General features: G+C 41.6%; 1 protein-coding gene across 1 annotated transcript in view; it reads right to left on the reverse strand.

Moving 5' to 3' along the window:
• Positions 1 to 23514, reverse strand: part of lrmda (leucine rich melanocyte differentiation associated) — a 363776-nt gene that overhangs the window by 30898 nt on the left and 309364 nt on the right. The window contains exon 6 of the mRNA XM_080449796.1: positions 20401 to 20485. Coding sequence (XP_080305922.1) covers positions 20401 to 20485 — 85 coding nt within the window. The remainder of the gene's footprint in view (positions 1 to 20400; positions 20486 to 23514) is intronic.

Below are 23514 nucleotides of genomic sequence, written 5' to 3' on the forward strand. Positions count from 1 at the left end.
TCTCTCTGTCTGTGTCTGAATAATTCTGTTTGTGCTGGGTTTTTGGGGGAATGTCAGTGACACTATTGTTTTTACCTTTGCCGTTTGATGTCGTCGCGGAGCGAGTCTCCAGAGTGTCTCGGGTTCTTAAACTGATGTTGGAAGTATACAGCGAGAACTTCAAGTGAAAAGATAACACTGTCAGGTTTCCGTGTCAAGAATGCTCTTCATTTCATTCCCGCGGTGTTTGTTTGTTAGTTCTCTCCACCCGCCACTATTGATATGAAAGAGCAAATACTTTACTCTTTGATATTTTTTTGTATTAATCAGGGTATGTTTGAGAGTCAAGTAGAAAAATGTGCTTGAATTTGTTTTGACTAAAAGAGATCTAAACACGTTCATTACCGGTGCCACTTAAAGTTTGGAGATCAGATGAAATGAAAGCTGAAAGTGTTGTTATTCCATATCTGCGTACAAAGGAATCAACGACGGCGGTGTTTTTTTAGAAGATCAATTCAAATGCAATACTTTATGATGAATATTTTTTTTTTGTAATCCTCATGTTTGTTTGTTTTAGAAAATAACCTTTGCACCTCATGAAACCGGACCCAAAAACTTTTCCGTTACCATCCCTCTGAGGAACTCGTGGCTCGTCTGTGTCCACCACTGAGACACGCTCACGTCTGTGCGAACAACATGGAAGAGTCCCTCTCGGAGGGTGGTAGAAAATGTCTAACCTATTAAATCACTCGCGTCCGTGACCATCACGGACAAGTCTGTGTTATTTACGACGATCGAGACCTCTCTCAGTCTCTCCCGTTTAAGGTAACTCCAGACCAATCCTAGTCGGCCCGATTTTGGGCCGATTTGGCGTCGGGAAGCGTCGTCCAGTCGGTTAGGGGTCCGTCGGGGGGTCCGTCGGGACCTTTTCGGCCGACCCAGAGCCGACCGAACATGTTCAGCTTTTTAGCCGACTGGTAGAGCAGTGGCAGTGACAACAGAGGGCTGTCGGTGTTGCCAGATTATGTGAGAGAAACAAGCAACCATGTCTATGAAAACCTACATTCACTGTTTCTCGTTGTTGCTCCCAGAGAGAGAGAGATTGATTGATTTGACCTACTTTTGCGCTGTGGTGATGTAATTTATTGGGAGCAGGTGTGTAAATTAGCAGTGGTGGAAAAAGTACTCAAATGTTTTACTTAAGTAAAAGTATCAATACTGCAATGTAGAAGTATTCTGTTACAAGTAACAATCCAGAATTCTACATTTACTTGAGTAAAAGTACAAAAGTATTGGTATCAAAATGTACTTAAAGTACCAAAAGTAAAAGTACTAAAAATTTGAGGATGTTTTAGTATATTATAGTATGTTTGAAAATAGCAGATCTACAAGCTCACAACGCGTCGCGATGCGACGCGTTGTGAGCTTGTAGATCAGCTATTTTCAAATAGCCTCGGTATAAAATATAATGTCATAATTTATATCTGCAAAGTAACTAGTAACTTAAGTTTTCAAATAAATGTAGTGGAGTAAAAGTACAATATTTGCCTCTGAGATGTAGTGGAGTAGAAGTAAAAGTATAGACAATTGGAAATACTCTAGAAAGTAAAAATACCTCAAAATTGTACTTGAGTACATGTACTTAGTTACTTTACACCACTGTAAATTAGTTTTCAAAAATGTTGTGTACACGTCAGCAGTGGTGGAAAAAGTACTCAAATGTTTTACTTGAGTAAAAGTATCAATGCGCGATTTTCCTGTCAATACGTTTTTTTTTAAGACACCAGTCCCCTGTTCATTTGTCAACAATGATCTAAATGGGAAGTTTATTTAATTTTCAGCAGCTAGAATGTTTTTTTGGTGTGCAACACAACCCTTGTTTAAGTGAATTGCTTTCACCTGCTGCTGCTGTGCGGAGTGTGCGCTACCTAGGGCATATCTCCGCCAAGCCAGGGTGACCTACCCAGGCTCATGAAATTCATATTCAGGCATAGTAGCCAATTAGAATGAAATCTGCAAAAATACCATATATTGGCTATATATTATGGCTGTCGGGTGGAAATCTTGTATGTTCCTTTTTTATTATTATTTAAAAACAATTTAAAATCGTGAAAATAGCCAATCTACAAGCTGTAATTATTAATAATTAAGAAATACTATATTTTAAAGAGTGAAAAATCAACTAAAGTCATTATTAGTGCAAGTTCATTCACATTTCATTTGAATGAAAATAACTTGTGGGTAAAATACATTCTGTGAATCTAATGTGATTAATGTGACCCCTACTTCAGTCAGTGAAGTCCAGGGCTGAATGTGACATATTGAGACCTATATAACTAAATATTGGTCATTTGCCAACACATTATTTTGTGAAATAAATGGGTTATATTTCACAGATAGTTATACTATTCTTATAATATATTAAAATACAATCATCCTTAACCTTCAAGTTAAATGCATTTCCGTGGACTTAAAAATCATTTTTGGACTTAAAAATATTTATTATTTTTTTGGATGGCCTTCCTGCCCTGGCATTTGGCCTTTGTGCCCTCCAAAAAATTACAACACCAAAGGCCAAGTGGCCTTGCCCCTAAAATGACGAAATTCCAGGCTTGAATGCAATAGATGTACTCTGAGTCTGTTACAAGTAAAAGTCCGGAATTCAACATTTACTTGAGTAAAAGTACTAAAGTATTGGTATAAAAATGTACTTAAAGTACCAAAAGTAAAAGGACAAAAATGTTTGAAAATAGCAGATCTACAAGCTCAGAACGCGTGCATCGCAACACGTTGTGAGCTTGTAGATCTGCTATTTTCAAATAGCTTATAGGTATAGAATAGGGCTAAAGTGGTTAATGTATGTTTCATAATGATTTATATCTGCAAAGTAACTAGTAACTAAACATTTAAAATAATTGTTGTGGAGTACAAGTATAGACAATTGGAAATACTCCAGTAAAGTAAAAGTACCTCAAAATTGTACTTAAGTACAGTACTTGAGTAAATGTACTAGTTACTTTACACCACTGCACGTCAGTGAAGAAAAAACGCTGGGAACATCCCTATATGTCCAAGTGGCTTTGCAGGGAAACAAGCCCAAAGTCGCTTATAATAAGCAGACCTGGCAACGCTGGCAGGCTAAAAGTCAAATTAGCACATGAATGGCCAGTCGGCTGACAGACTTAAATGGCAACTTTTGCCAACCGAATACCAGTCTGTTGCAGTCTGGAGTAGTCTGCAATAGTCTGGACGAGTCTGTTTGGTGCGGAGTTGCCTTAGACTTGAAGTCTGGCACAAGCGGTGGCCGGCCGTACGTTCGGGCCAGTATAGCTTTGGCCCTCTGCTGCAAAGCGTGTGTCAGGCAAGAAGACGGACAAGGACGTTGAGTTCTTGCCAGCCGAGCCGAGCCGAGCCGAGCCCTCTCTTTGCAATAACCCATTAAGGCCTGAGGTTCCGATTCTACAAAATGTTTAAATCCTAACCGTTTTTTTGAAAAAAACCTATGTTGCTATGTCAGTGGTTCTCAAACTTTTTCATGTCAAGGACCCCAAAATGTATATGTATTTGCCTGCGGCGCGGACCCCCATCTTAAAATATCTTGTTCCAGGGACTCTCAGAAGCACAGATTTGAGTTACAAACGTTCGCTATAAAAAAAATATATATATATTCAAAGGTTTGCTCAAATTTTCGGTGCCGCGCTACGAGCTTGTATATCTGCTATTTTTGAATAGCCAAAGTGTAAAAATAATGCTTTTTTAGCTCAAATCTAAAAAATTACACAAATGCGTTCCAGGTCTTAGTGGGATAACACACCGCCCGTGCTACGGTCCTTTTGGTTCACTTCCCAGCCCCTGCACTGGTCAAGTTCTCGGGGAGAAATCAGGCAGGGACATAAATCAGCTCCAAATGGATAGGCCATACTGCTCTGAATCAGCTCTGAAAGGGTCTCGCTAATGCAGTCAAACTATTATTCATGTTCCGCCATGATTTGTAGCCGCGGTTCAGGACATCTGAGCCGTTGCGGGCTAGTGTTTCCAGGCTTTACTTTTAGTCCTGCCAGAAGTTGGACAGGTTTTTGCAAACGGCGAGGCCCTCCTGGTTTCCAAAAAGGCGGGGAAGGGGGGAGTCCATCATGGTAATTTATGACGAGGGGCTCGGCTGCCAGATGGTTTTGGATATTTTTACAGCAGGATGGATGTAAGGTCCTCCAGTTTTCCCTCTGTGTCAGTTCCCCTTGAAACGAATGGGCTCGGCGAGCAGTCAGTCTGTCTTTGTGGGGAGGAGGAGGAGGGGGGGCTCTACCCTTCGCCTCTGATGAAGAGCTACTAACATGATGTCAGATCTTAGATAACTCATCATCTTAACCCATTAAGACCGGGAACCGGCATCTGTGTAACCACTTTCCATTATTTTATACTTTGGGGCTATTCGAAAATAGCAGATCTACAAGCTCATAGCGTGGCACCGAGTGCCGCGCTACGAGCTTGTAGATCTGCTATTTTTGAAAGATCGTGAAAATGTGTGCAAATCTTTGAATATATATATATATTTTTTTAAAGCAAACATTTTTCTTTCTTTTTTTTTCCTTTATTTATTCAGGGAAGCCCATTGAGAGCAAGCTCTCTTTTTGAAGGACGCCCTGATAACAGCATGTAAAACATAAGAAATACATACATAATGCAAAACAATAACAAACATTACAATCATCACAGAAGCAAATGAATATAGTATTACATGAAACAGGTGCAGTTACTATGTAATATGTCCTCAAGAAGTACCCTAAATGTCTCTATTGAGACCAATCGCTCCAAGTTTCAGAGTCAAATCTTTGCTCAAATCTTTGATTCTGGGGGGGGGTCCCTGGAACAACATATTTTGAGATGGGGGGTCCGCGGCCAAATACATATCATTTTGGGGGTCCTTGACATGAAATAGTTTGAGCGACACTGATATCATAGCAACACATCTCAGAAAACTGTTAGGACTTAGAAGACATTTTTTGTAGAATCGTATCTCAGGTCTTAATGGGCTAAAGGGGAGCAGGATCGGGCCACAATTAATCCTGATAGATATGTATTTATTGGGATAATGTACACACATGGTGAAATCCTCAGTGTCGATTTAACTCAATGTAAAAAATACAGAGTGTTTCACATTGTCGGATTTCACGTTTCACATTTTTATGCCAAGCTAACAGAAACAGATACATGGCACATGGTTCAAATATTTATCTTGTTGGTTTATTTAGAGCCAGGTACTGTAATTACTGTATTTTCTTTTTTTTTGACTGATTATATTTTGAGTAGATTGTAATTCTAGGGTAATTGATCCCACATGGCGTAATCATTCAAGATGAAAACATGCCTCACCGCTGGTCCGGTTAATGGGTCTAGCAAATTAGATTCTAATCCAGTTGGTGGCCAGTCTATCATGCTGCTTGACAACACATTCCACACGGCTTAATACGTGTGCTACATCACCAAACCTTTCTTGTCAGGCATGATGGTGACACAGACAGGCATATCATGTGATCACCAGTGCAGAGAGAGAGAGAGAGAGAGAGAGAGAGAGAGAGAGAGAGAGAGAGAGAGAGAGAGAGAGAGAGAGAGAGAGAGGGTCATTTACGGATAATTTAGAAAGCCACATAAAATGGACTCTGCTTGTCTTGTTACTGGCTAGGCTCTGCAACGTATCAACACATCAAGTTGTTTATAGTGTGGAGACAACATAAACACATGCATGCACATGCACACGCGCAGTGGTGGAGAGTAACTACAGTACGTACATCTACTCAAGAACTGTACTTAAGTACAATTTTGAGGTACTTTTACTTTATTGGAGTATTTCCAATTTGCTATACTTTTACTTCTACTCCACTACATCTCAGAGGCATATTTTGTACTTTTACTCCACGACAATTATTTTAAAACTTTAGTTACTTTGTAGATTTTGATTATTATTACAAAACCACTTTAAACTTTAAGCTCACAACGCGTCGCGAAGCGACGCGTTGTGAGCTTGTAGATCTGCTATTTTCAAAGGATTGTTATACATTTTATACATTTGAAAACTTGTGAAATGGGACCTTTTGCATAACGAGTACTTGTACTTTTGGTACTTAAAATACACTTTGATACCAATACTTAGGTACTTTTACTCAAGTACATTTTGAAATCCGGACTTTTACTTGTAACAGAGTATGTCTACATTGCAGTATTGGTACTTTTACTTAAGTAAAACATTTTAGTACTTTTTCCACCTACTGCGCACGTGTGCACGCACGCACGCACGCACCCGCAAAACACACACTCATTCCCAGATACTCTCAGAGCTCCAGAGCTGTATTGTGGTGGGAAGGAAGGGAGCTGAACTCATCTGTCAATTACGGTAAGCTCCATTGGGCCGTTGTCTAAACTGTTTTCTCGCTCACTGGGAAAGCCAGTGATTTATTGTCAACCGCCTCGGCATCAATATTCAATCCAGAGACACTAAGCTGCGATGTCTGAACACAAACTATTGTCAGAGTATCAGCGTAGCTCACATTAAGTCCCATTCTGATTATTCATTGCATCAGGACCGTGTGAATGGCTTGTTTGGATTCTGCCGCGTGTAAACAAACAAAAAAAGAAGAGGTCCACAGTCCATCATTCCTCTTCCACAAGAATCCCAGCGCTTTGGATCTACAGTACGCCGGGCTGCAACGATCGACTATGTATTTTTGAATTATTTTATATATATTAATGAATCGATTAACCTCTTAATCCCTATTTCAGACTTTGTCGCACAATGGTGTCAATAGTGAAAATAGCTGTGAGCTTATAAATCAGCTATGTTCACTATTTGTGTTTGTGTTAAGTTTTTTTTACATTTTGCCTATAATCCCATTTGCCTCTGAGATGTAGTGGAGTAGAAGTAAACGTATTGCAAATTGGAAATACTCCAGTAGAGGCAAATATTGTACTTTTACTCCACTACGATTATTTGAAAACTTTAGTTACTAGTTACTTTTCAGATATTAATTATGATATTATAAAACATACATTAACCACTTTATCCCTATTTTATACCTAAGCTATTTGAAAATAGCCGATCTACAAGCTCACAACGTGTCGCATCGCGACGCGTTGTGAGCTTGTAGATCTGCTATTTTCAAACATTTTAGTACTTTTACTTGTGGTACTTTAAGTACATTTTGATACCAATACTTTTGCACTTTTACTCAAGTAAATTTTTTATTACAGACTTTTACTTGTAACGGAGTACTTCTTCATTGCAGTATTGATACGTTTACTTAAGTAAAACATTTGAGTACTTTTTCCCACCACTGACAATAATTGAATCATATTCGGAGAAATCTTGCATTATAGTACCACCAGCCTTCTGGTCAATTTGCAGAGTACAAGCTTCAGTACTTGTTAAAATCCTCGTCTCCCGCCCCCATAAATAGCAAACATATGAGCGTGCGGTACATAATTGAGCCATGCATCTAATTTGGTCGAGAAAAAAAATACCCTGACGATCCATGTCTTACCTTGGCACTGTATCTAAGCGGTGCCTGAGGGTAAAAGTACGCACGCTCGTGCTAAAGCACAATGATGCCCCATCCATTTTCTGCTCGTTTATGAGTGCTGATCGTGGGCTGTATTATGATATACGGTACGTGACTCCACAAACATGAACTTATTAGAAACTAATCTTAAGACACCTCATCAACTCCACGAACTGGCAAACATTGCAAAGAAATAAAATAAAGAAAGGCCTAAAACGCTTGGGAAACATTCATGAAGTCATGTCTCTGGAAGTGGGCCATGCCTTCACATTGTCTGTTGTGCACACACACGCCTGTCATGTGCGTGTGCACGGGACGGAGAGCTGGCGAAGGAATTACCGCAGCTGTTCTTCTCCGACAACGATTCTCCATCTTCCTTTGGTCCTTCATGCACTGCTTTGTCTTAAAACATCGGTAGTGAAATAACACATGCTATCGAAGACGCCGTTTCCATTTCACTTTAGCTCAAAGAAAAGTTCACGTGGGCGGGTTCAAACCCGAGAACACACGGGACAGCAGTGGTGTAAAGTAACTAAGTACATGTACTCAAGTACTGTACTTAAGTACGATTTTGAGGTATTTTTTACTTTACTGGAATATTTCCAATTTTCAGTACTTTTACTTCTACTCCCCTACATCTCAGAGGCAAATGTTGTAGCCTACTTTTACTCCACTACAATTATTTGAAAACTTTAGTTACTAGTTACTAAACATACATTAACACCTTTACCGCCGGGCCCGTAGTTCTACGGGCCGTTAAATCCAACGGTTAAGCGCCGAGCCCGTAGTCCTACGGGCTGCGGTCTTTTCGCGCATGCGCGGTCCGGGTGCACTTTCGGAATTTTTTTGATCCACTTCCGTTTCCGGTTTGATGACAGGAAATAGAATTATTTGGGATCCGGTTTCGACGATCACGCCCGCTCCCATTCTACAGACGAAACTGAAACTCAATTCTCTTCCTGTAGTTTTTTCTCCTCGCATTTCACTGTTTAACGTAATCCGCTCTAACTACAGTCATGGAAGTCCGTTTGACATGCGGTCTTCACTGGGAGATACAGGGAGATCTCGCGGATGTAAACAGACCGTTCACGGCTCAATCTTAAGGATTTTAACAAGATCTATGGCGACATGAAAAAAACAAAAAAACAACAAAAACACCTTGGCACTGGTGAGTACATTATGAGATTAACCTCTGGCGGTGGATGTGTTAACCACTTCAGCCCTATTTTATACACAGGCTATTTGAAAATAGCCGATCTACATCGCCATGCGCCATGAGCTTGTAGATCTGCTATTTTCAAACATTTTAGTATTTTCACTTTGGGTACTTTAAGTAGCCTACTTCTTGATACCAATCATTTTGTACTTTTACGCAAGTACATTTTTAATTCTGAAATTTTACTTGTAACGGAGTAATTCTATATTGCAGTATTGATAATTTTACTCAAGTAAAACATCCGAGTACTTTTTCCACCACTGCGGGACAGTGATGTATAGGACATGTCATTGAAGTGAATGTGAGCTAATAGGTAAGAGGAAGGGGTTAAAAGCGCTGCTATTTTCCATACGCCTTGATTCCGCTTGTACGGAGGCCAAGCGTTTGTCTTTTGTTGCTTTGAGAGCGATGTTCGCCGGGGGGACGAATCCCGCTGGTATAATCATTACGAGAACCAAGTGAAATGTCTGCCGAAGCACGTATTTAGGTCTCTAATGGGAACCTGCCATGAGGTGTTCTGTCTTCTCTCATCGGACACTCCCGGAGAAAGACGTTTCCATGCTCTGACACACTTATGAACACAAAAGCCAACGACATAAGGTAACGTTAGGAGCGTTGTTGTTCTAAGGTACGGATTGACATCAAACAGAACAGAGTTACTAATCAAGGACGAGGCACGGACGCCAACTCTAAGAAATCCAAGAATGAACACAAAAAAAAAAGAAACAAAAAAGAAACACCCCATAACTATTTCAATCTGGGCTCGTTTGAAAGCAACTCGGCTACGTCCAAAAAAAGTCATACATTTGCATTCGTGGGACGTTTTGGCAATGACATTCTCAAACTAACCCATTAAGACCCGGAACGCATCTGTGTCATTTTAAGATTTATTTGGGCTATTCAAAAATAGCAGATATACAAGCTCATATTTTTCCAAAAAAAATGCAGATCTACAAGCTCATAGCGCGGCGCCGCGCTATGAGCTTGTAGATCTGCATTTTCTTTGGAAAAATCGTGAAAATGTGCGCAAATCTTTGAATATATACGTTTTTTAAGGCAAACATTTGTAACTCAAATCTTTGCTTCTGGGGGGATTCTACAAATGTCTTCTAAATTCTATTTTTTCTTTACGTATGTTGCTATATATTATCAGTGGTTCTGAAACTTTTTTCGCGGACCCTCCATCTCAAAATATGTTGTTCCAGGGACCCCCCAGAAGCTAAGATTTGAGTTCGCTTTAAAATAAATAAATATTTATATTCAAAGATTTGCACACATTTTCAATTTTTTTCAAAAAAATTGCATTTCTACAAGCTTGTAGATCTGCTATTTTTGAATAGCCAAAGAAAATTTAAAAATACGCATGCGTTTCCCGGTCTTAATCGGTTATAAGACTGCGGGAGCGTTCGTCTATACTGACAAACACGACCAGGGAAACATCGCCTAATAACGCTCAAAGTTGCCCGAAACTGTCAACAACCCCTCTCCCCCCCTTCATAACAACAATTTCGCTCGCTGCTCGAAAGTGAGCATTGCAGTCGCCCATTAGTCATGTTATCCCCATCCAGATGTCTGGCGGAGGCGTATAGATAGGGAGGAGGAGATAGCAGCAGGTGTAGATCTCTCTCTGAGCCCAGCTGAGCTCTAAAAGGCAGTGCTTAGCACCCACAGCTCTGTCATCTGTCCTCTCTTCTCCCCCCACAGTCTCCACCAGCCCCTTTTTTTTCCGACAGCCCATTGCTCATCATTTACCCTGTTTTGGCAAAAACACAGAGCCTTTCTAATGGGCCGCTAGCTCTGAATGCTTCCAGATGTTTGTTTATTTGTTGTGCAAGCGACTGTAAAACAGTTTACTCTTAGTTTTGGATCCGTTCCTGGCGCTTTTTTGGGGGGATGGAGGGGGGGGGGGTGAAGGAAAATGTGTGCCGTGGTGGAAAAAGTACTCAAATATCTTACTTAACGTTTGGAATTAAATATTTACTTGAGTATTGGTATCAAAGTGTACTTAAAGTAAAAGTGCTCATTACACAGAATGCCCCGTTTCACAAGTTTTCAAATGTATAAAATTAATAAAAATCCTTTGAAAATAGCAGATCTACAAGCTCACAATGCGACGCATTGTGAGCTTGTAGATCGGCTATTTTCAAATGGCCGAAATATAGGGCTGAAGTGGTTGATGCATGTTTTGTAATAACAATCTAAATCTGCAAAGCAACTAAAGCTGTCAAATAATTGCAGTGGAGTAAAAGTACAACATCTGCCTCTGAGATGTAGTGGAGTAGAAGTAAAAGTATTGAAAATGGGAAATACTCCAGTAAAGTTAAAACAAATCCTCAAAAGTGTACTTAACTCTTTCAGTGCCAAGAGTATTTTCATAAAGTACTCCCCCAGTGCCAGCAATTTGCGTTTTTTTTTAATTTATTTTGTTTTTAATTTTTATTATTTTAATTTTTCATTCAAATAAATGATCTGATTGGGTTTTTAAACCCATAATACAGTTCTACCAGTAGAGAGCAACAAATCGACACATTGATGACCTCGCTGGCTCACTCGCCCCCTCCCAAACAGGCTCACGTCACATCCGGTCATAACCGGATGTTGACATTTTTGACAATCGTTGATCGGGCTAAATTACGATGTGATACACGACTACGATGACTGATCGTCACCCAGACCAAAGAGAGTAGACGTGGACCTCTCCGTTTGTTTTTTATACCGTGTGAAAAACCGTGACTTTCCCTATTCTGGCCAAAAATGATCGCGGGAAAAAAATTAGAACCGGAAACGGAATCTGCGTCATGAAACCGGAACCCAATGAGTCTGAAGGAGTCAGGAAGCGAAAGTGATCATGAAAAATAAACAGTATAGCGCGACCACAGTCAAAAGTAAAAACTCGGGATATCTCGGGGCGTGGCACTGAGAGAGTTAAGTACAGTACTTAAGTAAATGTACTTAGTTACTTTCCACCACTGCGTGCGTGCGTGTGTGCGAGCACACACGTGTGTGGGGGGCTCGCGCTGTATACTGTAGATCACCCCGGACACGTAATGAAAAGCGAACCCCGCCAAGCAGACGTTGAAGTCGTCCCACGGGTGTTTTTTTTCCTTTTCTGTAGGCAGCAAGCAGCCTTCTTCTCGGGGGGGTTTAATAACAGTTTGTTGCGTCGTTTTAAAATACATACAACATAGCTGGAAGTGTGCCCAGAATAACAACGTTAAAAGGGCTTGAATGAAGGCTCACACACACACACATGGAAGGATCAACTCCCTCCTTTTCTTTGTCCCCGGTTTTGTGCTGAAGATATCCCTTTTCATTTCCTGCTTGTCGCCCGCCGTCGCCCGTCCTTCTCACCGCGAGGGGAAGGACGTTATCGAATCTGATCTGTCGCCGTACCTCGCTGCAGAAGTGGTGACTGGCGACTGACATGTTTATTGAAAAACACGGCGAGATAACGAACGGCTTTTCATTAAGAAAAGAGAATCTTAACCGCGAGCGCGGAGGAGATCAATCAAAAAATGCAAGGCACCTTGTACAGTCAGTACATTTCTAAACTAAAGCTATAATTAGATCTATTGAATAAACATCACACTCATACTTCAGAATGTGTCATCATAATGGAGATGACAGGCTGGGTGTTAAATCATGTAGCGCGCCGTTTTGTGCGTATAACCGTAATCATCTCAAGGCGCGGCCATGGGGGAAAGGCAGCACGCCATTTGACATAGCTTTAACCACATGAGCCCTATATAGCTTCCAGTGGTGGAAAGTAACTAAGTACATGTACTTAAGTACATTTTTTTGTTATTCGTACTTTACTTGAGTGATTCCAATTTCCAATACTTCTACTCCATTACATCTCGGATCCAAATATTGTACTTTTACTCCACTACATTTATTTGAAAACTTTAGTTACTAGTTACTTTGCAGATTTTGATTATTATTACAAAACATACATTAACCACTTCAGCCACTTCATTTCGGCCATTTGAAAATAGCAGATCTACAGTATAAGCTCACAATGCGTCGCAATGCGACACATTGTGAGCTTGTAGATCTGCCATTTTCAAAAGATTTGTATACATTTGAAAACTTGAAATGGGACATTCTGCATAATAATGAGTACTTTTACTTTTGGTACTTTAAGTACATTTTAATGGCAATACTTTTATACTTTTACTCAAGTACATTTTGAATTCCGGATATGTACTTTTGTAATTGTAGTGTTTCTACATTGCAGTATTAATCCTTTTACTTAAGTAAATAAATGTGAGTAGGCTACTTGCTAGCTTCCCTATTCTGGGAATGTCATACTGGGTGAACATTCTGCGGAAGTAGCCGAACATTCGCCGATCTAACGCGATGTGTTGCGAGCTTGTAGATCAGCTATGTTAGGGCAAAGAGATCTGGTGTCGAGGGGAAAAAAATAGAGGGGTCCAAAACCCCCGAGGGAATCCCAGTCAACAAAGTATATATACTGTAGGAATTAAAGGACGACTTCACCCACTTTCAACCTATCTTCATATAATAGGTCCTCGCTAATGCTCATGATAAAATGGTGCAATTTTTTTCAACTCGTGCCTAACAGTGACATCATCGCTAGGCAGTTTTTTTCTTCAAGATTGAATTTATTTTATTTCGATTTTTATTAACGCGAGAACCATATCTTTCAATATAGCATGCTAACTTTCTAGGAATAGAAAGCCTGCAGTATCTATTAGCCTGGATTCCCCATCGATGATGTCACTGGTAGGCGGGTTTCTGAACTGTCCACAGCCCTACTCTGAGAGACAGACAGAGTAGAAAAAAATTGTACCATTTTATAATGAGCATTAGTGTAATAGAGCAATTATATGAAGATAGCTTGAAAATGGGTTACGTCGTCCTTTAAGTGTCTAATGCTACAGTACAACAGCAATATCCCAAATGGTACAAGTAGTATAAATAGACACCAAAATGCTAATTAATGCTAACATACTAAGCTAAGATGCTAACATGCTAATAGTGTTAGCATTTTGGTGTCTATATACTGGTACATATGGTTCCGTTTTTACTCTCCGAGTTAAATGAAAACCGAGGGTTTTTACTGCGTGCAGAGAGGACATGCTGTACTCTGGGGGTGGGACTGGGAGACGTAGAGCAGCCCTGACAGCTGGACCGAGGTGACAGTGCAGAGAGTTAAGAGCCAAGGTGACAGAGAGCTCACAGGATCCTCCAGGCCTCCTGTCTGCCAGACTATAGACTGCACTCCACTCTGTGTGTCACACCTTTCTCTAAGACACCACCCACACACACACACACACACACATACACACACGGGTGCGCGTGCACGCGCACACCTCGTTCACTTTAACACTTATCTTTAACATAGCCTCCGTCCATCGTCTCTCTTATCTGGGTCTTTTAACCTTTGCTCTTCCGTCTACTTTCCGCTAATTGTTTGACCTCTACGAAAAACAGGGCGATTTGGGGGGGGTGGCCATACAGTAAACGATCGTATGGCCTTATAGCCTCGCCTCTATTCCTCTTCCTTCCTTTTGGTGTTAGCGGTGGTGCAAACAAGTGTAAGCACGTCTCAAAACATGTACTTAAGTAACAGAACTTGAGTAAATGTACTTAAGTTACAGTGACCTGCCCATATACTGCCAGAGCTGCTGGACTCCTTTTTGGGAGCTGCTTCCAAGCTGTTTGTAATTACCTCTGGCAACACCCGGGCTCTCTGGGGCCTGTGCACAGGTGACATGGAGGGGAGGGGGAGGTGGAGGGGTGGGGGGGCACAGAAAGAGAAGAAAGGGAAGGTTCTTTCCTGTGTGCATGATGACAGGGTATTGTCAGACCTGCTACCCATCTCCTCCCTGGCCGAGGCCAGGCTAAAGCTCAGGCAGCACCGAGGGAGAGCACACGCACACACGCACACATGCACACACGCATGCAAACACACACACACACACACACACACACACACACACACGTTTGTATTACTATACTTGTAGTCCAGGGGCCAACACTGATATCTTCACAAATTGGTACCACCTAAGGTGACCGTAAAGTTTTTGTATTTTTGTCTTCCTACATGTCTCTAGTTTATATTTTGGTATGATAGCCCTTCCAATCTTGTAGCTTAATGGCAGTTATCACTACCTACCGGCTAATGTATCCGGTAGGAGACACAAAGTAGAATCTTTGTGTCTCCTACCCCGGGCATCAAATTATTGCGACAAAACCCAAAATATATCCATGTATTCAAGGCTTCATGGGGTGTGCAATTGATAACTTCTCAGATTTTTGGTGTTTGCAAAAAGACTGCTTTCCATAAGCTTGTAAAAGTTGACCCTCCTTCGGTCTAGGGTGGTCATAGCTGAATGGGTAGAGAGTCCCCCTGGAAAACTTAAAGGAGGAGTTCACCCAAAAAAATATTTATTTTCTATCAATTGCACACCCCATGAAGCCTTGAATACATGGATATATTTTGTTTTTTATCGCAATAATTTGATGGCCGGGGTAGGAGACACAAAGATTCTACTTTGTGTCTCCTACCGGATACATTAGCCGGTAGGTAGTGATATCTGCCATTAAGCTACAAGATTGGAAGGGCTATCATACCAAAATATAAACTAGAGACATGTAGGAAGACAAAAATACAAAAACTTTTACGGTCATCTTAGGTGGTACCAAAATATGGCTTGGCCCCTGGACTACTTCAAATATTTTAGGACTGTGATGAGTTAAAAAAAATATAAAAAATAATGCCCTTCATGAGGGCATTATTTTTTATATATTTTTTGCCATTTCAACCTATAGCTGAAAATAGCAGAGCTTACAGTACATTTCTGCTGTGAGGACCATGGAAAATATGTCCTCACGAGGTCTTATTGTCTATTTCTCATATTCTACTATACCTCTGAGGACATTTGGCCCTCACAAAGTACAGTAACACGTGCACACACACGCACACACACACACACACAGTACTGTATTATGCACACAAAAAATAATGCCAAACAAAACAAAGCATAAAAACACTGGGCCGGTTCATCAGGTCTTCACTGAAACAATGCCTTGTGACATGGTGGCGTATATGGCGCCCTGCATAATGCATGGCCTGCTCAATGCCAGTGTTTACATCCTACATTTAACTGACTTAACCCCTTCAATCCGGGAAACGCATCTGTGTCATTTTAAGATTTCTCTTGGCTATTCAAAAATAGCAGATATACAAGCTCATAGCGCGGCTCTCGGAGCCTTGTAAGATCTGCTATTTTTTTTAAATGGTGAAAATGTTTGCAACTCTTTGAATATATATTTTTTTAAAGATATTAAAAATATTTTGTTCCAGAAGCAAATATTTGAGTTACAAAATATATATATATTCAAAGATTTGCACACATTTTCACGATTTTTCAAAAGTAGCAGATCTACAAGCTCATAGCGCGGCACTCGGTGCCGCGCTATGAGCTTGTAGATCTGCTATTTTTGAATAGCCAAACAAATCTAAAATGACAGAGATGCGTTCCCAGGTTTGAATGGGTTAAACCTATGTCATGCCACTGTAGCTTACTTATCACCACTGGTGGTGCTGTAGATGTACTCTGACATTTTACTTAAGTAAAAGTAACAATAACACAATGTAGAAAATATGTAAGTAAAAAGATTATATTTCATTTCGTTCTTGAGTAAAAAGTACAATAGCATTGACATAAATATTTACTTATAGAACCAAACTAAATGTACAAAAATAATAAATAATTATTTCCCAAAACGGCTGATCTACAAGCACACGAGACACTTGTAGATCTGCTATTTTCAAGTAACCACAGTTAAGTGATTAATGTGTGTTTTGTATTAATAATCTAAAGTCACTTTAGTGGAGTAAAAAGTACAATATTTGCCTCTGAGATGTAGTGGAGTAGTATTGAAAATGTTAAGTACTCAAGTAGAGTAAAGGTGCCTTAAAATTGGACTTAAGTACAGTACGTGAGTAAACATCGTCCAAAATATGTCCAAAACTGTTACTTTTCAGGATTCAAATTCAAAATGATCAAAAGAAGCAGATCCACAAGCTGTGTCGCTTCGCACTGCATTTCGAGCTTGTGGATTTGCTACTTCTGGTGCTTTTGTGTGGACGCTGTAGTATGATCAAGTATAGGGAGTCAATCTACGAAACAATTTGGAGATAAGAGGTTTCTACCCAACAGCAACGCTATACTCATGGTTAAACCTATGTCACGCCACTGTAGCTTTAGTTATCACCGTTCGAGACGTTTTCCACGGCGTACTGATTGCAAGGGGGGGGGGGATTTAGCACGACCATCTTCCTGGCTGCGCGTTTAGCAAATCGAGTGTGTTAAAGAAGTGCAGATAAATTCATGGGTAGCCGGGGGGGGTGGGGGGGGGGGGGGGGGTTGGGGGAGGTGGGGGTCTGCTGCTGCTGGGGGACATAAAGAGAAGGTGAAGGGCGAGGATGAGGGCTGTGTTATCTAAGGCTGCAGCGCTGGCTGCATCATAAAAATAACAAATGGAGACTGTCACCGCTGCCCACATTCTGAGACGGGGGGAGAATATTTCATGTGTCAGATCCGCTCACCTTTTAATGGACTGTTCTTAGCCGGGTCTGATTTTGACAAAGCACGGGGTCCCCTTCCCTCTCCTCTCCTCTCCTCTCCTCTCCTCTCCTCTCCTCTCCTCTCCTCTCCTCTCCTCCCATCCTGGCCTGAGAGCCACCACCACCACGGCTGGTCAGGTTTTCATGACATAGATCTGTCCTTGGCTCATGTGGAGGGGGAGGGAGGGAGGGGGAGAGGGGAGTTGTGGGTAATCTACGTTGGGGGCGGGGGGGAGGGGGGTGGTGGAGAGACTACCGTTGCTCACCATTGACCTCTGCTGCTCCCGTACTCGGGCGGTCTCTTCCTCATCGCCCGCTTGTTTTGCATCGCGCCGACATGAGACCATGATAAATGTCTCCAGTCTGGGTCTCTCTCTCCCCCTTCCTGTGTTCATTCTCGGTATAGAAATGCCCCCCAGGGCCACTCACACACACACTGCACCAGGGGACACGCATGCCCCCCACGCACACGGACAGAAATGCTAACCTGCTATATCGTGTATAATATACCCGGCTGGGATCGCTATGACAGCCACCAGTGGTGGAAAAAAGTATTCAAATGTTTTACTTAAGTAGAATTATTAATACTGCAATGTAGAAGTACTCTGTTAAGTCTGGAATTACAAATTTGCGACGCGTTGTGAGCTTGTAGATCTGCTATTTTCAAATAGCCAAGGTATAGAATAAGGCTGAAGTGGTTAATGTATTGTTTTATAATGTAATAATTTATATCTGTAAAGTAACTAAAAATTTCCAAAAATTGTAGTGGGGTAAAAGTACAATATTTGCCTCTGAGATGTAGTGGAGTAGAGGTAAAAGTATAGACAATTGGAAATACTCCAGTAAAGTAAAAGGACCTCAAAATTGTACTTAACTACAGTACTTGAGTAAATATACTTAGTTACTTTCCACCACTGACAGCCACACACACACGGATGTACCGCAGCATAATTCAGTCGAGAGATTCGTTCCAACTGTCACGATCTCGTCTTTGGCGGTAATACTGAATCACCACCTACAAGGACCTCAACAACCAAGCTCCCCGCTATAACCTCTCTGACCTCCTTCACTGGCGCACCGCACCGCACCGCCCCACCCCTCCCGGTGTGGTGAAGCCAACTTCGTAGCGGTCCCCAAGACAAAGCGACGAACCGGGGGTGACAGGGTCCCCCTCCCTATGGAAATCACTCCCAGCTCACATCAAAGCTGCCCCCCAATTTTGTTTGCTTAGTTTTTATCCTTTTAACTAGTTATTTTTCTTAATAAAGTTGTTCTTGTTTGTTTTGTTTTGTAGTGACTTGAAGTATCTAGAAAAGCACTGTATAAATTGCATGTATTATTATTATGGAATTTTGAGTATGTCAAAAGACATAAAGGCCCACAGAGCAACCTGTGGGCCTTTATATAACATCATCATATATCGACTATCTCCAAGCTCACAACGTGTCGAGATGCGTCGCGTCGTGAGCTTGTACATCTACTATTTTTCTTTTTAAACATTGTGTGAATGCCCAAAACCACTTTCAACCAGGTCGAACGTTGGTTAAGCTTGAACTTGGGCTCGGCGGTCGATACCGAGGCACGAAGCCGAGGCGTTTTCGTCCCGCCGTGGGTTGTTTGATGGGAAGACAATGGGGTTGCTGAAGTCAATTCAATAATATCAGAATGGAGATCAGGGCTGTGTTGGTGGTATCAACAGATCAAGGATGGTTCATTCGGCACATGCATAATCCCACACACACGCGCGCGCACACGTTCACATCGATGAGCAAAACCCACATCTCTCCAATATTTTCTCACTATGCACGCATCACACAGATGAGACGGGATCAATACCAACAGATATCATAAGTATAGCTCACGCTCAAGTTCACTCGATTCCCACTCTCTGCAACTGTCAGGGTTATGGCTCATATTTACATAATCCATGGGGCTTTACTCCGTATTGAACGCATAGGTATTATACTGTATATACGGCAACATGCTTATTGTCTGTATGCTGTGGCAACTGTGTTAAAAGTGATAGTTTTACTGTTCGTCCACTGGCCCGCATGGGGTTGAGAACCACAAATGGGGCCCCCAAATAATTGGCAAAACACCTCGGTTTCAATGACAATATCACATTCATTTTAAAAAGTGACACCCAATCAGAACTGCGTTCGTTCCAATGATCCGAGGTGGATTCATCATTGAAAAAAAACATGTTCTGAAAATGGGCATGGCCCACCCATCTGTCCGGCTGCCGTGTTAAGTGGTTAGATGGGTGGGCCACGAACGCTTTCGAGATTTTCAAGTGGGCACCTGATCCAGAAAAGCTTGAGAACCACTACTTTTAGTCCTATATTCTGATCTGCCAGTATGTATGAAACATTTGTGTCTGGAAAGACACTTAACCCCTTAACTTTTCCATGGGTGCTGTATTAACCCTAGAGAGGCCAGCATCCGGCGACAACAGCCGATCCACAAGCTCACAAAAAGCGCCGCCATGCTCAACTAACGCATACTGTAAGTTGTTTATAGCAATGCAGTTCTCAAACTTTTTTTGTGCCAGGGACCCCCACATTAATCTGTATTTGGCCGCGGACCCCCACATGAAAATATGCAGCAAAGATTCGCGTAAAAAATGTTCGCCTTTTAAAAAACAGGATTTCAAGATTTGCACACATTTTCAAGATTTTCAAAAGAATAGCAGATCTACAAGCTCGTAGAGTGCCGCGCTACGAGCTTGTAGATCTGCTATTTTTGAATAGCCAAAGTATAAAATACGGATAAAGGGGGTAAATCATTGTGGCGCTTTATTAACTAATTTTGCCCGGGACCCCCTGGTATCACCCCCATGGACCCCTGGGGGTCCCCGGACCCCACTTTGAGAACCAATGGTCTATAGCACCCACTGCTCCTCATAGTTAGGATGGGTAATTGCGGAGGACAAATTACACGTATATGTGTAAATGTGCAGTGACAAAAAAAAGAACCCAAAGGAGTATGAAGGTTTCAGTGGTGGTGCTGGTGGTGGTGGAGGGGTGGTGTGTGTGTGGGGGGGGGGGGTTCCTTACCTTTGTGGTTCTTGGCATCTCTGGATCCTGTGGGTAGCGGGGTGTAGGGCGTGGGACTAACGTCTGATCTGGGATCAGTGGGTACCTGGGAGAAAAAAATGAGGGCAGAAAAAAGGCTGAATAAATATTGAGGAAGGAGATAGACAGACAAGGCCTGAAAATGACAAGGATTTGTCACCGGGCGGCTTCGACTGTTCTGTGTGCCGTAAATCCTCCAGAGGAGGGAGAGGGTACAGGAAACGCTAGGGGAGCCCTCCCCCCCTGTCTGGTTTTATGGCAGACGGTGGCAGGACATCTTTCATTGCTTTTTGTGTTGTAACGGCGGGAGCAGGAAAAAGGAGCTCCACATCCTTCTTCGGCCTCTTTGATGATCTGTTCCACTGGGCTGGTCGCAGGAGGAGGAGAGGTCAGGGGAAGCCTCTGTCATGGTGACCTCTCCTGCGGGGGGGAGGGGGGGGGCATGGCCAGGTCAGACGCCACTCACACTCGGACAAGGCCAAACATAGCCCCCCCCCCCCCTGCTATCGGAGGGGCGGTCCCACGCAGTGGTGTAAAGTAACTATGTACATTTACTCAAGTACTGTACTTAAGTACACTTTTGAGGAATTTTTACTTTACTGGAGTATTTCCCATTTTCTGTGCTTTTATTTCTACTGCACTACATCTCAGAGGCAAATATTGTACTTTTGCTCCACAACGATTATTTGAAAACTTTAGTTACTAGTTACTTTTCAGGTATAAATTATTACATTATAAAACATACATTAACCACTTCAGCCCTATTTTATACCTAGGCTATTTGAAAATAGCAGATCTACAAGCTCACAACGCGTCGCATCGCGACGCGTTGTGAGCTTGTAGATCTGCTATTTTCAAACATTTTAGTACTTTTACTTTTGGTACTTTAAGTACATTTTGATGCCAATACTTTTGTACTTTTACTCAAGTAAATTTTGAATTCTGGACTTTTACTTGTAATACTTGTAACAGAGTATTTATATATTGCAGTATTAGTACTTTTACTTAAGTAAATCATTTGAGTACTTTTTCCAGCACTGGTCCCACGTATGGGCAGGGATTCCACCAGCCCGTCTCTGGCTTTCAGGCACCTTTCCGTTATTGCAACTTGTACGTTTTAGCCACTTTCAACCTGGAGTCCCCTATTTTTCAGGCATGTCGTCATATAGGCAAAATGTTTTCAAAATCTTCAATTATTATTATTTTTCATCAAATGTGTGAATGGTTACACACACACACAGACACACACACACACCCTCTTATAGACGGCTAGCCTCCTCTACACAGCCACGCTGTACGGGTAGAGAACAAATTTCACCGCTCGCTCTTTTTCACCGCTTTCAGGGCTCGCTCGGTGGTTAAAATGTCTGTTTCAGGCTACGACACGAGAGGCATAGACTCCTGGCTTCACAGCCACAATGAGAAAGGTATTGATTGTTATAGCAGAGGTGGAGAGTGGAGACAAAACAAGTGTAACTACATGTTCCAGAGTCTGGGAGTAAACAGCAGCCAGGAGTTTCAAAGCTGCACATTTTCTGAAAAAAAATATCAGTATTCGAAATATAATGCACTTTTTTTCCCTTCCTAGAATTGTAGTGGTAGTCAAAAAGTACGATATTTGGGCCCGGACCGTGGCTTAGCGGTTCCGGCCACCTAGGCTCTAAAAGTAGCCTGACAGTGCAACGCGGGTTCGAGTCCCGTTCACGTCGATCTTTCCTGCATGTCTCTCCACATCTCTCTCTCTCCCTGTTTCCTGTCCATCTCCACTTTCCACTATAAATAAAGGCAGAAAAGCCCCCACCCCAATATCCCCACCACTCGACATGTAGTGGAGTAAAAGTCGTAAGTATCCAAAAATACAAATACTCAAGTAAATACATATCGTCTGATTCGTCTCTGTCGGGTGGAAACCTCATATGCCCAAAACTGTCACTTTTCAGAATTCAAAATTCAAAAAGAGCAAAAGTAGCAGATCTACAAGCTCAAAACGTGTCGCTTCACGCCGCGTCTCAAGCTTGCATGTCTGCTACTAGATCACGAAGGGCATTCATTTACGAAAAAACGCAAAAAGTTAGAATATGGAGATTCAGTAAGAGGTTTCTGCCCGACAGCAACGCTATACAAAAAAAATCGAGTAAATGTACTTCGTTACTGTTACTCCCTCCATGCACAGACAGACACAAGTGGTTTCCTTGCTACTGATTTATTTGCAATAGACTTCAAATCCCTTCAAATCCACCAACTAAACAATAAACATAAAACAAGCATGTTATAAAAACATAAGATGACATCATGCACAGCATGTAAAATAGACATTTACCAGAGTAAAATACAGACAGTACAAACAAACAAACAAATACCTCATTGGCTGCATGCTACACATAAAGGGAGTACTCTTCAGTCTTCAGGTCCTTATAACCCTTTCTTATAACTCTTAGACAGTAACCTTTCTTATAACTTTAAGTTTAGACGGTCTCTTGTGCCCAGCATAGCACCGAGCTTCTGCACCTTGCTGTTTGCTGCTTCTGTTAATGCAAAAGTCCTGTGTGAACCCCATTCACATGAGAGCAGACCAACGAGACACAGAACGTGACTTTGACACTTCAAAAATAAAAGCATTACTACAACTTGACTCAAAAGACATGAAATACATAAAATAACTTCTTGATTATGAACTTGGACTTAGATAAATAATTACTTATAATGACAGTAGTTACAGTTACTGTCCACTACTTATTGTTAGCAGAGGCATTACAGAGAACAAAACAAGTGTTAAGTAGATGTTCCAGAGTCTCTGAGTAAACAGCAGCCAGAAGAAGTCTCGAAGCGTGTTCCACCAAACAAGGCCAAGAGTTTCTTGCGTTGCTGCTGTTGTTGTTGCTGTTGTTTTTCTGCACTTTCAAGGTCTAAAAAACATACTCCTCCCTTTCTCTTAGCCTTTTAGCCGGTTGGAGCAGCCACTTTATCATGACACAGCGATATCTGATGCCTTTGCAGAAATACTTTCCTCTCCTGCAGGAAGAAATTCACTCGGCCTTTAATCATAGCAAGAGACCCCAACTGACAAATACATATTAGCGATGGTTTTTTGGAGTT

The sequence above is a fragment of the Gymnoscopelus braueri genome, assembly GCF_963280865.1.
Source record: "Gymnoscopelus braueri genome assembly, chromosome: 14".
NCBI classification, from domain to species: Eukaryota; Metazoa; Chordata; class Actinopteri; order Myctophiformes; family Myctophidae; genus Gymnoscopelus; species Gymnoscopelus braueri.